The 16,560-nt window shown below is 36.3% G+C and overlaps 1 protein-coding gene across 1 annotated transcript; it reads right to left on the reverse strand.

Annotated features, from left to right (window-relative positions):
- Positions 1 to 1,650: 1,650 nt before the first annotated feature.
- LOC108665974 lies at positions 1,651 to 15,064 on the reverse strand. Its single transcript, XM_018152784.2, has 6 exons — positions 13,868 to 15,064; positions 5,662 to 5,950; positions 5,034 to 5,182; positions 3,420 to 3,590; positions 2,875 to 2,999; positions 1,651 to 2,444 (listed from the first exon to the last, which is right to left on the reverse strand). The coding sequence occupies exons 1-6, from the start codon at positions 14,225 to 14,227 to the stop codon at positions 2,270 to 2,272; spliced, it is 1,269 nt and encodes a 422-aa protein (XP_018008273.1). The 5' UTR covers positions 14,228 to 15,064; the 3' UTR covers positions 1,651 to 2,269.
- Between the last annotated feature and the right edge of the window lie 1,496 nt (positions 15,065 to 16,560).

Here is a 16,560-nt window from a genome sequence, read left to right on the forward strand (position 1 = left end):
CAGCAGATGAATATACAGAAAATGTTAGGGTAGTGGTGTTGAATCGTGTTCTGATCTGTATTGACATTATCATGTACAACCTTGTGTGCATTACTCAATATTTGTTACGATTTGACACTATTAAATTCATTATAATACCAGTGTGGGCTTGATTTTCAGATTAGTCATTTTTGTTCCTCTGTGCCTGCCTTGTTCTATGCATTTACACGTTTGCTATTTATCAACTGTAGATGATGGAATATGCTTGGTTAGTCTTTCAGTCATGCTAAACCTGTCGTATGGAAGTAGTCTTGTCAAGTAGTCAAGTCTTGGAAAATTATATTGACGGTCATGGAGAGTCATGGAAAAGTCATGAAATTTTTTTTTCTAAATACCGGTACGAACCCTGTATAATACGATTTGTAACATTACTTCGCGTCTCTTTTCAACTTCATGTGCACATTTGGCATTGTTTGCTTTTATAACGGGTGTTCTTCATTCCTTCTTGTCCCGGTACAAAATCAATGAAATATTTTGTATCGCTATCTACTTAGTACGCATCTCTCGCATTTTTTAAGTTTATTTGTGTCTCAAGCGCAATTTTATGTTCTTAAAGATAAATTTCAAAAGTTTTGTGTCACAAAGACGAAGAATTAGTGCCTCTTTTACTCCTATACCGATCGCTATTTTTATCATTTCGTTTTAAATAAATATCCATAAATGTTTCCAACATTTTTCACTTCAATTTCAGATCTTATGAATGCGTGGGCGCGTGTTTATGCACTCTGTATTGACAGACATGGCTGTGGTCGCGGTGCTTTAAACATGTATCTTAATTAATGATTATTTGATTATATTTTAATGGTACAAGTTTTTTCACATCCTTTCAGCTCATATTTACCCTAATAAGAGTTCTTATGTACCCTAAAATTTATTCGATGAACTTCTATTGTCTATTTCAACTTGCCGTCGACATTACTCGGATTATTACAAGAGAATGTCCAGGCTGTGCGATGCATCGCAAATGAAATGTTTCAAGATGATTTCACTTGTGATTGAATTTTGTTATGCCGTGTAACCTCAGATGAATTCAATGAATGGTAATGAGTAGACATGAACTGTGTATATGGAATGTTGATAAATTGATACGTCCAAAGTACTTGCTACGTTGTAATACCGGCCAGGAAGCTAGAACACTTGTATCATTTTTATTTGGAAGAGTGCATGGTTTTACAGTAAGCGTTTTACACACCTAGCATATCTAGAAAATTTAATGAAGACGATCACTAAATTGATAACATATAATTTGAAAATCACGCTGTTCACAATTGGAACCTTCCCTTTACTTATTGCCATCTTCGTCGGACCTCGGCATTTTACGCATCCTGTTGGTTCTAGAGTGCCTGAGGTATATATAGTATGTACAGTTATTGAGGCTTCCCATGGTAAGCTGTGCGACAAAGTTAATGCAGGTATTAACTCTTCTTATGCACAATACAGTGCGCTCCGCCTTGAAATGATATAGGGTTGTTTGGGCACTAATTACAGAATTTTATTGGGTTGAAAATATCATGGTTAAACTAGAATAAGGTTGACCCATGAGAACATGGTACTAGTTCAACCATATGCATGAGAAGCTCATTTTCGCGGATGGAGTTTGTTGTTCGCATGTGACGTCACTGATCTCAGTGACGTTAAGGGCATTAACCAATCACCGAAAGGCGATCAAACCAGTCTACCAATCCGTCGTGAGAATGATGGGATTGTTCACGTTTCACGATCTCAGTGAAAGCTGAACTGAAACGCGGAAATCCTCGAGGGTCAGCCTTGTATAGTTCAACCATGGAAAATATGGTCTGAACCCTCACGTCCTACTTGGCAAGTTTCACTTCCTTGGTTTTTCAAGTTCCACTTCCCACTTTGCAAAATTATTCCTAATTTAGGATCGAGATAAAGATGGAAGGTCTGGCGGTTTCGTCAGCTCAGTCTAAATTCAATTTTACTGCACCACTCGAATCATGGAACACATTACATTATTTGTGGACCAAAACAATCTCCTGTCCGCAATTCTGCTTGTTTTTCCTTTTGTTTAAACTTCCTCGGGCGTTATTCAGAGGTACCAAGTGCGGGAGTGCATGTTACACATGCTTGCAATGAACCGATTACTACTACGCACTTAATAAATGAGATCTTCGTATCTAACTATGACCCTGACACAATTATAGCTCATTATCGTTCTTAAAAAATAAATTGAGCCTTCAGGTATTCCCGATAAATTTCATAGCGGTGTTCACTTAAAGAAAAGGTCGACGTTACTTATGACTCGGTCTGGCCCGTAGTCCGAGACGGTCCGCACCAGGGGAACGGGTACCGGGGGGCCGTTGATGAGTTTTTTGAGCTTGACGTGCTGGGCGTGTTGGTTCTTGGCCTTGAGCTTGTCACGAAGCTCCTTTAGGTGCACTTCCCTGTAGTAAGTAATACAATAATCTGTCATATCTAAACATTTTGTGTTATATTTTAACACTAAGAATCGTCTACTTTATTAGGATGAAGTGCATTCGTTCGGGACGAAAGCAGTTTTAGATTCCGTTTGCATTGTTCTATCTGTCAGTGATGGGACTAAACAAGAGGTTTTACCAAACATTATCCATAAACCTGAACTTCAATGGTGGTCGTCGTAACTCATCCGTTCCTCCCGTGATATCCACGGGAGGAAAAGTCGCGAAAAGTACTAAAATCTGCGACAGTCCACATCAGGCCTATTCTTCAGCGCCGACATCACTATGCTATACTAAGCTAAGACAAATATAATTACTTAATTTTATTACTTTTTCGCTTTTCAATTACCATATCGTAAACATGATTTTTAGGTTAGTTTAATTCTCTTTAACTCACCTGTTGGCTATCGCTGTTTCTGTCTTGGTCTCATGGCGCTTGGCTAGCTGTTCCATTTTTTCTTTCTCGCCCTCAGTTTTCCTTATCAACTCTGCCATTTTCTCCTTACGTGCGTCCAGCTCAGCCTGTTACAATTACATTAATATTTTCGTTATTCATCCGATGAAAATTTTCTGACGTATCATTGCATGGCTAACGGGAACATGTGCATGCAGCCTGCAAGATAAATAGGCCATAAAGGCGCATATTTCAAAGTAGAGCAATGAATAAGATGGATAACTAATAATATTATAAGAAATTTGTCATTTTAATTTAGTTTTTCAGTATATATTATGGGATGAATTGCGGGTACGCAATTAGAAGGGTCAATTTCAAATATTAATTGAGTGCCTCTTGACACATTGAGTGCCTTTTCACATGCTCACACCATTCATCCCAAATTGATTTTTCCATTCACGCAAATTTATTTTCTTATAAATACTATTTTTTGTTCATTTATATATCTAACATTTAAACGTTCTTGTTTAAATCCTTAAATCCCGTACCTGGCGCCGCTGCTCGGCGCCGGACCATCGCTCTTCAAGCTCCTCCTGCGTGCGGTCGCCCGGACCGAATCTGGCGCGCCGGGCCTCCATCTTCCGCACGGCCGGAATAGGCACCAGGTTCTCCGGCTTGATGCTCCCAACGCTCACCGTCCCGGGGGCGGCCTCTACCACCTGTCATGTGTGCAATAGTCAAAAATACTAAAAATAACATATAGAATACGATAATAAGATGAATAAGTAAATAACGTATAGAATACGATGAATAAGTAAGTAACATATAGAATACGATAATAAGATTAATAAGAAGATAGAATAAAATTGAAAAAAAGGAATAAGAAGATAGAATAAGATGTAAAAGAAGATAAAATAAAACTGAATACACAGAAGAAATGCATCGGAATTATCGAATGAATATATGACATTCTGAATATAGTGCCACGATTCTCAAATTAAATTAAAGTAAGTAACAAGTTCATCAAAATGATACTACAGAATTTGTTCTCGATAACATAGGAAAAAGGTTGTCCAAATAACACTAAGGAACAATCTTCTCACAAATAGTAGGGAAGAGTTTTCTAAAAAGACGAATTTCAAATAATTTTCTCTCGAAACATTTTTCAAAACAATTTTTCAAAGCAACAGAGAAAATATACCCAGGAGGCATATTAAACGAAAACTAGGAAACTAACCTCAGATACTAGGGAATATGTTTCACAGTGAAAATTTACAGACGCGGCAGCTTCTGATTTGGATTACCAGAAGCTGGGGCGACTCTAAATTTTGATAGGGTTATTAATAGAACACTAGAATACCTCAAAAGATATGCCACCAGCAGACGCTCCTGCTGGTGGCGAGGAAACTAATATCAGATACTAAGGAATATGTTATAATGTTTATTAAGAGAACACTAGAATACCTCAAAAGATATGCCCCCAGCAGACTTGTTCTTGCTGGTAGCGATGAAGCCTTCCTGACGCAGACTCTCCAAGATGGCGGCCTCCTCCACTCTGGTTTGTTGGTAGCCGCTCAGCAGACGAGGACAAGCCTTATTTGTAATTCAAAAAGCTAGTCATAGTTTTGAAAAGGTCATTGAGACAAATCTAATGATGTATAACACAAGACTTCACCATGGGCGCTTTGCCCCGTGACACGCGTGGACCCGTTGCCCCACTAGGTATCATTTCAATTTATATCGTGTCAACATTTTATTTTAAAAGCTAATAGTCTAACTTGATCTCAAAATTATCCCTATAAATATTGCTTCCAAAATATAATTCACAGTAATTTCAAAAGCTTCATCTACCGTAATCGAAAACAATTTTATTTAGCAGCAAAACAATTTTATCTGGGCTGAAACAGTTATTCACAAATAACTTAATAACACAAACACTTAGGAAAACGTAAATCCGTACACTTCATCCCAGTGAAACTGTCGACCGGCGGTAGAGAACATGGACCAATATCTGCCATACTTAGCGAGAAACCCGCTATGGGCCCATGACCCGCAGTGGGCTCGCTGCCCCATGTTACCCTACCCGGGAGGCATATTAAACTAAACTGGGAAACTAACCGCAGATACTAAGGAATATGTTTATTAAGGGAACACTAGAATACCTCAAAAGATATGCCACCAGCAGACTTGCTCTTGCTGGTGGCGATGAAGCCTTCCTGACGCAGACTCTCCAAGATGGCGGCCTCCTCCACCCTGGTTTGTTGGTAGCCGCTCAGTAGACGAGGACAGGCCTTGCCAGTAATTATCAGGTCTGTGCACATACAAATATTTATGTTATTTCAGTACGGGTATAAGTTTTAGAGCGAGCTAAATAATAGGGATTGCTCTATATTTGTTTGGGATTGATGTAAAGGGAACCGAATGTTTTTTGAACTTTCACGAAAAAGATTGATTAAACTAAGATGTTACTAATTCAGATAATGTTATTTAAATCTGAATATTTAACACATTTTTTCAATTTTAATGGAGTATGACTCAGGTCTTTCCTTGATGGCCTTCAGCAAGTTTTGGAAATCGTATGAAATTTAGTTTTTTTAACATTTCATTAAATTCAATAATAATTTTTCGGTAAGAGAAGTATTCATCGACTCAGAAAATATGAACCAAGCTTACATATGAATTATCTTCTCGGAAAAGATCACTTCCTTAGGTTCTAGAGCTGAGAATTACCTTTCAGTTTATTAAATTACCGTAACGTAACATAAAGTTCTAACAATAATTTAAACTCACTTAAGTTCTCTACGGGAATGAATGCTTCTTCGACTTTCTTCACGACTTCAGGTGGGGAATTTTCTGTAATAACAAAAGCATATTCTTCCCCAGGATCTGAAATCCCCGAGTCCGACGACTCCCCGCTGCACGCGGAGTGTGGGGTGTGGAAAAACGAAGCGGTGCCGGGGGGCGGGTTCTCTTCATCAAAATTTGGTTTAAATTCTTCTGTTGGATCTGAAGTTGTGTTTGGTAAGCTCTGAGATTCGTTTCTGAAGAGTCGGGCTGCTCTTCTCACGTCCAGGGATTCCTGTTAAAAAATTATCGTTTTCACATAAAGTAATAATGTGATAGCGAATTGGATATTATGGCAAAATCATTTTGCGAAATTTTTGCATGGCGTCCGACCTTGTTAGTCATTTCCTGGATGTAAAACCTTGAAGGCACCGGTTCATTTACATTTCGACTCAGGTTCATTAGTAGTATATCCTTAATATTAGGACACAATAGCTTCTTAATGTTTAAACTTGTTCGTTACTTTCGTATTAGTTCCTTAATTTTACGGGGGACAAGCTCATGCATTAGGTTTTAATTTCTTTATATTTCGACGCACTAGTTCCTCCACTCTAAATTCCTTAACACTACCACGTATTTTTTCCTTAAATTTAAGTTTTTTTACTATTTTCACGTCTAAAGATGACGTAGTATTACGACACACTTAGTCGGTACTGCTCAAAGAGAATCGAAATGCATTTAACTACGTCATTTGATCTACAGATTTTACGACGCTGTGGAAAGATACCCGTTATTTGTGCGTGAGACTGAAGAAAGAAGAATTTAAGTATTGAATTTTCGGCTAAATAATTCTGCATCGAAAATTAACTGATCACCTAATTACGTAATGATTCGACCTTTTGTCGACTGAAACAATTTTCCGTCCATTTCCAACTTTATCATCCGCCTTCGCGGTTCTCCAGAAATCTTCTCAGTGAAGATGTTCGTGCAAATGTCACTAGAGCGCGGCCTAGTTGCGATGCCCTTGACTTATCTACAACTCATTGATTCATGTACATCACATACAATTATTTAAATCCTACTGCTTGTTTATAAGATTCTAACGGAATTGGTGAAACATCAGGAATGCGGACGCCTTTTCTGTTAAAGAGTTGACCAATTTAGGCGTTTTCATAAGATCATCTACAATATTTTAAATCAATATAATAGGTTAGGTTATGATTCATGCAAGAACTTGCATATATCATGTACACGAACGAAACGCTCTACTTGCCTTGAAAAATATCAAAGCTATCTAGAAAAATTGCTAACAATGTTTTGTATTTTGTATGGCAATTATATAGTCACTCTTGGGCAGCTCAAACAAATTTCAAGCAGAAACTTATAAGCCTCGTTTAGTATCTCCTAATTAAATTCGAATTTGAAGTAAGGCTTATGTCGTTTTCGGCTCAGCAGCCGAGCCCAAACATACATCGTTTAACTGTAATAGTTCAGCCAAATCTATTAAAATTTTAATACAAAAGTTTTCTCTTCTGACGGAGAAAAGATTACCATTTAGCAGATTTCAAATTATGTTTTTCCTGTGCTGCTGCTTAATGTTGTCATGATAGAATATATAACTCTAAATTCTCTTGCACATTTATGTACATTCTATTCCCATAATCTCCAAAATACTACTTGTGACATATATGCAATTAATAAACTTTTGATTGTCATAAATAAAGTGTTAAGACAGCAGACAAGATTGAGGCACTATTAAAGTCATATGAAAATATTCGTCCTATACAGAAACCTCTCTACAACAATTTGCTCGCTAAATTTTTTCGAAATTTTCATCCTCACCACCATATCTAACATTTTTCAATACATCCTAATGCATCAACGAACTTGCTGTTTCTTGAATAAAATCCTAGGATTAACATGTTTACCCATTCGAAACACAATAGGTATTCATTCCATAACAAAGTATTATAATTATCAAGCTGGCTGAGATACATCACTCAGGTTTCAATAAATACAACCCATCGTGGATTCCAAAAAATTAAACCAAGGCATACCGCGCTAACTGAACAGTGGGAAGGGTAAATGTATTCTCTGTAAGTGTATGTGAATATTTTGCTTGAATTCTGATCATTTACAATATTTTAAATCAATATAATAGGTTAGGTTATGATTCATGCAAGAACTTACATATATAATGTACACGAACAAAAAGGCTTTCCTTGCAACTTTCTTAATAAATTACACCAAAAAGAGTTCTAAAAATGTCCTTGAGTCCCAGAACAGCCCCCTAAGTCAGTTCAAATTCATGTTTATCTGCATGATTCCCGGCGGGATCGATCGAGACCAGACATTACGATCGATCAGCCTTTACCTGATGGCCCAACGACCAATGAGCGAGCAGCTGTTCAACAACGTCATTCAATATCGCTTCGTTCCCATGGCAGTGATCCATGTAAATAGAACTTTTCCTGCACCTGCCTCATTTGAAGAAAATTTTTTTGCCTGCCTTTGGTTCATTATTTTAAAAAATATGAACTCAATAACTTGATGCGCATGAATATTTTAGATAATTTCCATATACGATGTAGGCTGCTACAAAACTGCCTCATTCAGACAGCTCAGATGAAAAAAAAATATTGAGTTTTTAGTTCACAAATCGTGTGTTTTAATTTCGAGCACTATTATTATATCTTAAATTTGTTTTTTTCATTCGAAATTTTACATTATTGTTTGATAAACCAGATTTTTTTGCGTTAAAACTGTTTCCCGCGGATAGAACAAGTATAATCTCAGAAGGCTTTGTTCGAAGTCCCAAAGGCCTTAATCACGAATTGTGCCGCTTCATCATTTGGTAATGAGTAACCTGAATAATCGTTCTGTATTCCTGGTAACAAGGACGCCTCTTCTCTAAACAAATTCAGTCGATACAGAGACAAGTTATTTATGCTCTCTAAGGCGCAACGCTTTATACTATCGGGATTATGGTAATGACCACTCAGAGCAATAAGCAAAACCTTGTCCAAATAGCGATGCAATTTTTTATTTATATAGGTCATTCTGACCCAGTTTGGCCTTGCAACATTCCGTATCAGTGCCACAAACAGAAAGTTTTTGAAACGTTTTACTGAAGTTAGATTTGTGGAAAAAACTTATATGATTTCCTTGCACTGAAGCAAGCTCTAAAAACTATACAAAATATGTTTAAATATTTGCGTAAAATAATTAATATCATCATTAAGTCTCTCTTACTTTTAACTTTTATATTTCGAACATTTGTTTTTCGACTCTGATGACTAATAAGGTCAATTAACTCTTGCTTCAAATAGTTGTTATTTGTGTTAACATTTTGCCCTTATTATGGCGAAGACTTACGTGTGCATGTGTTCTCGGAATGCGGAGTCTTCGTAAGACGTGTTTCACAGCGACGGCCTAAATAAATAAATATTCTACTAAATAAATAAATCGATGAATACTGAAAAGTACATGTCTTCTCTGAAGGTGAAATCCTTATATGCTGAGTTTTACAGACAGTCTAAATGTTCGCAAAAACAACATTCCAGTAACACAATAATTAGCAAATTTGATACCAACGGAGATTTTATACAACGAAGAACGGATTGACCATTTCTTTTCTGATTATTTTTCCGTAAAAATTCAATTCAAAGCTTATTATCTTACAAGTCATGTCAAAGAAGCGCCGCAGCTTCAGTATATAATAGATTATTCTTCTCTATAAACTGAGTACAAATTGCAGTCCGTTTTATAAATTCTTCACTGGAAGAGAGGAATTTGATAAAGATTAAAAAAAATCAATATCGTTTTCCTTGACTAGCATGTTTATGGAATATTCTTGGAGGAGTGTTATGTACCTTCCTTGTATGACTCAGTATGGATGTAAGGCAGTTAGTGTTAAAAAGGATTCATTGGTCAATATTCCACTGTTATTACCTTACCTGAAGTGAAACTTGTATGAGTAATACAGAAAATCAATACATCCTACATTTTCCTAGAAAAACTTCGCCGATGCGAGCGCCAGATATCCAAGCCGTGAATTTCAGGATCTCATTATGCTGTGATAAGATCTTCAGAGTTACGAACAAAATTTACATTATTTGCTCAGCGGACCTACTGCAATTTCACAACGCATTGACAATTGGATGAATTTTATAGCAACTCTCACCTTTCGCGATAGTATAAAAAATATGAAACAATTTATGGTTGAAAATTGAGTATAGATAAAAATTTTATTGAAACCATATTATTAAGTCTGTTCGATGTTACGGAGTTGGGATCAGTAGCTAGTATCAGTACTGTATAAATAAACTTTTAATATTTTGTATTTAAATCAATTTCGATAAAAGTAATCAGATGAAATTCAATGCCAGCAATACTTAGTCAGCTGTGCCTTCCCACCCAGATTCAAGTTTCCTAAATTCCCATTTTGTTACATGGTGTGACTATTTACTTCCTTGATTTTATTTCCGCATTATCGCTTCGATTCATCATGCGAGCCCAATTGAAGGTCTCGTTACGTACATTGCCGTCGTCCTGACACATGTAAATAAGAGCCAATAGAACGCTCAGTGTAGCCATAGCAACAAAGTCGCAGCCTTTACCTGCCCTTCAACACGTCAGCAATTATCCCTGACAGGTGCGACGCATTCAACATGATGAACAATGATACGAACCAGTTCAGTTACAGTACGCCTTATCGAACAATTGCTTAGTACAATTTTTTACAATTTTAGAGCACTACTGTCATAGTAAGGCATTGCTCGAGCCGGAGATAACTAAATATTGGTTTATTTTACCGTAGACTATGTGTGTTCAAATCATTTCTGGCATTTGAGAATATTCGTTGGGTCGCTCGGTTCTTTATTTATGTTTCAACAAAACTTTTTAGATTTTTCCTGTATCTTCCAAAAATTAGTATTTTCGCAAGCAAGTGCAATGGACAGGTCCATTATATTAGAAAAATTCTTTTCAATTCTTTCATGTCAGAAATTTCAAAATCCAAAAATTTTCTCCGGCAAATCACAATTTTGATTAGTTTCTGGACGGAACCATAGAAAAGTAAAAGTATTCAAAATATTGAAAAAACATTGATCATGAATGTTCCTTAAATACAACTTACAGAAACAGCCCCCGATAATGATCGACGTATCTTTACTTACAATAGGTACTTGTATCTCAGCTGAACCTAATAAGTGTCACTGACCTCCTGTTCCAATTTGTTCGAGATTGCATGTCCGCTGCATGTTAAACGCTCATGCTGAGGAGTGATTTATCACCTTGACGGTGTTTTATTTTATATGGTGAAATGAGTAAGTCTCGAGTTTAGGTTTTATACAGTTTAGTTTCCGTTATAGCTAAGTATTACCACATTTTTCACCCCTGCAAGTTTTCCATAATTCAACTTGCTAAACTTGTTCCAGTATTTTATCTATAATCTAAGAGGTAATTCGTTATTTTGGAACTTTTCAAAAAAAAACACGGTCTGAATTAACATCAATTGGAACATCATTTTCGTCATAATGGCATGATCGATTAATGTCATTTAGAGATGGCTTACATAGAATATCTATTAAAAACTCTTTTCCTCTATTTTGACTTGACATTTTAATTTTCCGTGTCGCATCTGAAAGTTTACAATTTTATCAGTACTCCAAGAGCCTCTACTCCACTTCTAAATTTATTCACTTTGTAGCCACATTATAAAATCGTGTGTAAAGGTTGGTCTGTCAGTTAAGTCTCAGCCTCGAATCTAAACTTATTACGACAAAAGAAAAGACGCACAATAATGTGAGCGTCACTCACTGTCATTCAAACTTGGCAGGCTCATATTTGGAGTTTCAAACTAATCCTACGCCATTTTATGTGAGGAAATTCATGTATTATTTCATTATTTATACAACGAAATGTACAGCTTTGGTAATGTGAACTTTTCAGATATAATAATGTAGACATATTTGAAAATTGTTATATTAAAATAGTTGCCATATTAAAAGTTTTCATTTTAATATAAGGTAATAAAGTAGAGATATATAATAATGTAAATTATAATACTGTGTGTAACAATAAATACTACTAATAATAATATTTTCTTTTGAATTCAATAACACCCAGAATTCGGCCCTGAGAATGTAATTGCAAAACTTTGTCGTTGCGCAGGCTACCAAGGTCCTCGATCATAACGGCGTCAAACACATCTAACAATAATTGTTCTAGCCTTCATGCCGTTCCGTGACAGAATTTTGAATTAAATAAGCTCATACATATGAACTATTTTTTAACAAATGTAATGTTTTTCTGTACATCCTAAAAATTCCCCACAAAGCACATCGAGCCTACAAAATTGTATCGACGTGAATGAAGAACTTCTCTGAGCTCGCAACATTTTTCCTGGTTAGTGTAAATAAGATTTCAGATAATAAGTAATCCTCAGTAATCTGACACATTTCGATGCTGGTTCAGTGACCAATAATAAGCTTAAAATAAATAAAGCATATTCAAGGTGGTTATATTTACAACCACATGAAAGATAATAAGATATTAATTGTTCACTGCGATTTTTCAGTCGTACATTTCTTGGAGCAGACGACTATGTTGTGTGTCAATGTGCCCCGAGTTCTTAAGTAAACTTTGGAACTTGAAATTCCTTCAGGCATTAAAATCGCTTCCGGGGTTTCTATGGTGGCCCTGTGATGCTCGACACAAGACCTTTATCGACTTACGGCACACTAACATAAAATATTGTAGGAATCACTACGAAATTATTGCTTAGAAATACATCTCATGAAAGATTTATAGATAAAAGACTTCAAATTTTGTGCAACTGCAGTTGAATTATCAGCTAACATTTCTTTAGCTTGAAAATAATGATGATCACTGTCTGATAAGCCTGGATGTCTTTCTAGGCTTTTATTGAGCCTAAAACATTATCTTTGCATCATTGATTGAAATATTGCATTTAAGTAGATAACCTTGGGCATAATAACCTGACACTATGAATAAAAACTACTCAATTTATTAAGCATTCTCTTCAATTTTCATAACATTAGAGACAGAAATCCAATAGATTCTCGATAATCCTCTCACGTATACTAAGTCCAAGCCCCGGCTAATAAATTATATCTATGTCAGGAAGCTGAAGGACGAGACTGAGCTATGGGAAAGCAATGATTAATCGCTAACCGAGATCGACCGACGCGTCGCTGACTCGGGCATCACGCGACGTTTTTTCGTGATCACGAAGCAGCGAGTGGAGCATGACAGGAAGAGGAGGTTAATGTCAGATAAGGTCGGATGGAAGCTGGACGAGAATATCATAATGGCAGTTGGTAATGTCGGATTAAGTGAGAACGAGGCGTTTGCTATGCCGCGGAGGGAATGGGTAAATGTCAGAGGAATTGATTTGCGTTCGTAGGAGCTACATATACAAGTAGGAAGACGAAGTAAAAAAAAGTTGATCCACGAAATCAGGTTCCTCTCCAAGTACGTTTCCTGGATGCCGTACAAACGAATTTGTAAATTCATCTCCGAGTCGATCAAATTCTGTGTCAATTAACCTCGTTCTGAATCTGAGTCTGTTCTTTTTTGCTATTAAAAAACGCTCATGATTTCTTATGTTTGAAAATCAAACTCGACAAAAAATATACATTTAATGGCAGCTTAACGTTCTCCGTAATCAGTGACGCATTCCGTCCGTTTCATGTCATCATTACGATATATATAAAATTGATGTGTTGAACAGGCGGAAAAATGAATAGATTCTGACCTCTGAGTCAATTAACCTTTGAAGCGATTTGCCTTTGAGTCAATTGACCTCTGAATCAATTTATCCTGATGTTAGCCTAGGACCCTACAGAGGACTCTCCTTTGTTGTTCCCTTCTGACAAATTGAGCTCATCACGCCTAACAAATTGACTCGAGTTTCCTGGAAGGAAAGTCTCCACAGAAAATATTGATATATACAAGCTATGATCAAGTAAAACTTAAATTATCACATTAAAGAGTTAGGAACTACCACTTGTGAGGTAAGATAACACTAGTCTAATGTAATGATGCAAAGAAGATAATATAATTCCTCAAAAGTTCCTGCGAATATACACTTAACGTCTATGTATTGAAAGTTATAAAACTACTTTCAATAGTTTATATATTAAAACTTATGAAACTATTGAAACTTCACTCATAAAAAACTACTCACCCCCAGGTCACTGGACGGGATACTGTCGTAGGCCGAGGGAATTCTCCCACTTATGAAGGAAATTGGGGCTCCATTCCCATAAAGTTTGTCCCCATCGGCAGGAGTTGGTGGTTTTGAACCTCTTCCCGACGATCCCGCCGACCCCATATCAACGTTATTGTTAATATTTCTGTTTTTGATGTTAGCGCTGCTGCTTTCTCTGAGGAAGTTTTTCTCTAGTTCGGCTTGGTTTAAGTCCACTAGGGTTAGAGCCGATGTTGGTCGATCATTTTCTTCCGGAAATGAATTTTTCGAAGCTGGGAGTTTTTTCACTTCAGTCTTGTTGTCGCCACAACCAATCGAACTCATCAATTGACCCATCTTCAGTATGTGTTATATTTTCCACGATGAAAATCCAGTTCTAATGTCATACTTGATGAATCACCAAGGATCTATTTAAATTCAAAATTTCCGAGAAAGTACTAAAATAGCTCACGTTTTGAATGAGACACATTCTTTTACATGCTAATTAGTGTAATTTGTCGGGACGGTGGTTTTTTCAAAAATTAATGTTCAAAATTGAACCGTTTTGGAATCAATCACGTAACTTCAACGAAACGAAACTTGCTATCTGCAGGCAGCAAAGGGTACTATAGAATTATGTGCTAAATGAATTTTTCTGCACATGATATACATGAATATACATAAATTCAACAAAATTTTGTTAAAATTGCACTCCAACAAAATAGAACTTAAACTTTTTATATATACTGGTCACTACTACAGTTTTGATTGAGAAGATGGGAAGCTCAAACTACGGAGGAGACAATACCTTCTAATATAATTTAATGTATTGAAATATTTATCAGGTAATTCTGATCGACATGACACATCTTCTACATTAATTCCGTCTGTGAATTGTTTCGGCGTCGTATTAGTGATACATCGTCACACGTATTAATTAATCACAAAACTCGTGTTAAATCCACAAGGTTAGTCCAAGTCCCTGAACTTTGTAGAAGTCATCGATCAACACACCACGATCCCTAACTTTGAAGGGCTAAGGCATTTCCAATACAAAATTAATCTGGTCAGACACTAGTGCGACGTAGACTTTGTTTCAATCCCGGTCCCGCTTGACTGTGTTCATCGTTCTTTTATTTTGGCAGTCATTTGTTCTCTTTTCATTTTGATTGAATTTTGTTTCCTGAAAAATTACATTACCTGAAAAATTTCCTGAAAAATTAAAATTACATTACATACATAGGAATATATGAATTTATTTAAGCTAAGGCTCCACACACGAACGTCCGACACCAACGACCGGTCAGGGCCGACTGAGGGTCGGACGGGCCGTGACTCTGACCCTCACGAATGCGGTAATTTTCTGTGATGTTGACCTTCTGGCGTAGCAACAGAAAACGAGTGATGGCGCTTATACCGCACTCAATAACGAGTGACGGTGCTTAGTCGCACTTAATAACACAACCTTATCTTTTCCGTCGAACGGAAAAGATAAGGTGACGGGACATGCATGAGTACAGCCTACATCTTATCTTAAGAATGCATGGCTGACTTCAAATGCCTGGGAAAATGATAAGAAATCATTTCGGTTTACGGTGGCCATGAACTTTCGCAACTTGCGTTGAATTTGCCATGACTATTTCTCTTTTTAAATTACATCTTTTCTAAATTAGATTATAATCTGAGGTGATTTGGAATATTTTGAATTGTGATTCAAGAATTGTTATTCAGATTCATTGAAACTTTTTCACTCTCTCAAAAATCAGTTTGCATTCCGCAGACTTTATAATAAAGTTTATTTTCTGTATTCTATCCGAGCTAATTTATATATAGTTTTATCTTAACTTCTTAGCTAATTTATATAAAGTTTTCTCAGACATAGAGTTTTATCTTTTTAGAATTAATTGAAATGCACTGATTTAATGTTGGGTAGTCATCATTTGTATTCACTTGCTGCTTGTATTCCTGATACTAAACATATTTCTATGTTTATTAACTTTCTTGTGTTTGGAATTTTTTTCGGTCATCGTTCTACGGGGCTTTTTAATCGTTATCTCTAGGCAAGAAAATGAACATTGGCGTTGTAAAATTCTTGCTCATTTCGGTTAAATACTCTCTCTCTATTCAAATCGTTTAATTTCCGGTACAAAAAATTCCTTTGTAATAAAACAGACCCCGAAAATTCAGTAATCGTCCAAATATTACCTTCTATTGCTGTTATTTATGCTAGAGGGAGGAGGGGTAAAATCCACTTCCCTCTCCCCCGCTCGTTGTCATGGTGACTAAACAAAACAATACAGTGCATTCTGAAATCTCTCACCCCACTCACCCCACTCACCCCACTCACTCCTTTCACCCCACTCACCCCAGATCAACTCCAACCCCCAAACACAAGAGTTGTGTTAACGCTTGACTTACAACATGCATCGTTATCTAAGGTTAAAATAATATACGTTTAAAAATTACTTTTTAAAGACAACACTTCTTAAGAATCCAGTATCTCGAATGTTAAAGATGTACTATGAATTATCATTTTATTTTCGAATATTAAAAAAATTAATTTTTCAATTTTTTAATTATATTTTTTTCAAAATTTTATTATTCTGTCAATTGATTCATGCATTGCCTCCGACTTCACACAAGTAATCAAAATTTCAGATCAATTGGACAGGTAAAAGTGTGTCAAATAT

Source organism: Hyalella azteca, unplaced genomic scaffold, assembly GCF_000764305.2.
Source record: "Hyalella azteca isolate HAZT.00-mixed unplaced genomic scaffold, Hazt_2.0.2 contig6753, whole genome shotgun sequence".
NCBI classification, from domain to species: domain Eukaryota; kingdom Metazoa; phylum Arthropoda; class Malacostraca; order Amphipoda; family Hyalellidae; genus Hyalella; species Hyalella azteca.

Bases quoted from the DNA above. Each gene is read 5' to 3' on its own strand.
- LOC108665974 (XM_018152784.2), bottom strand. From the start codon at position 14,227: ATGGGTCAATTGATGAGTTCGATTGGTTGTGGCGACAACAAGACTGAA. The intron at 3,000-3,419 runs GTACGGGATTTA...TAATTGTAACAG, and splicing joins GCGCCGAGCAGCGGCGCCAG to GCTGAGCTGGACGCACGTAA. The intron at 2,445-2,874 runs GTGAGTTAAAGA...TACTTACTACAG, and splicing joins GAAACAGCGATAGCCAACAG to GGAAGTGCACCTAAAGGAGC.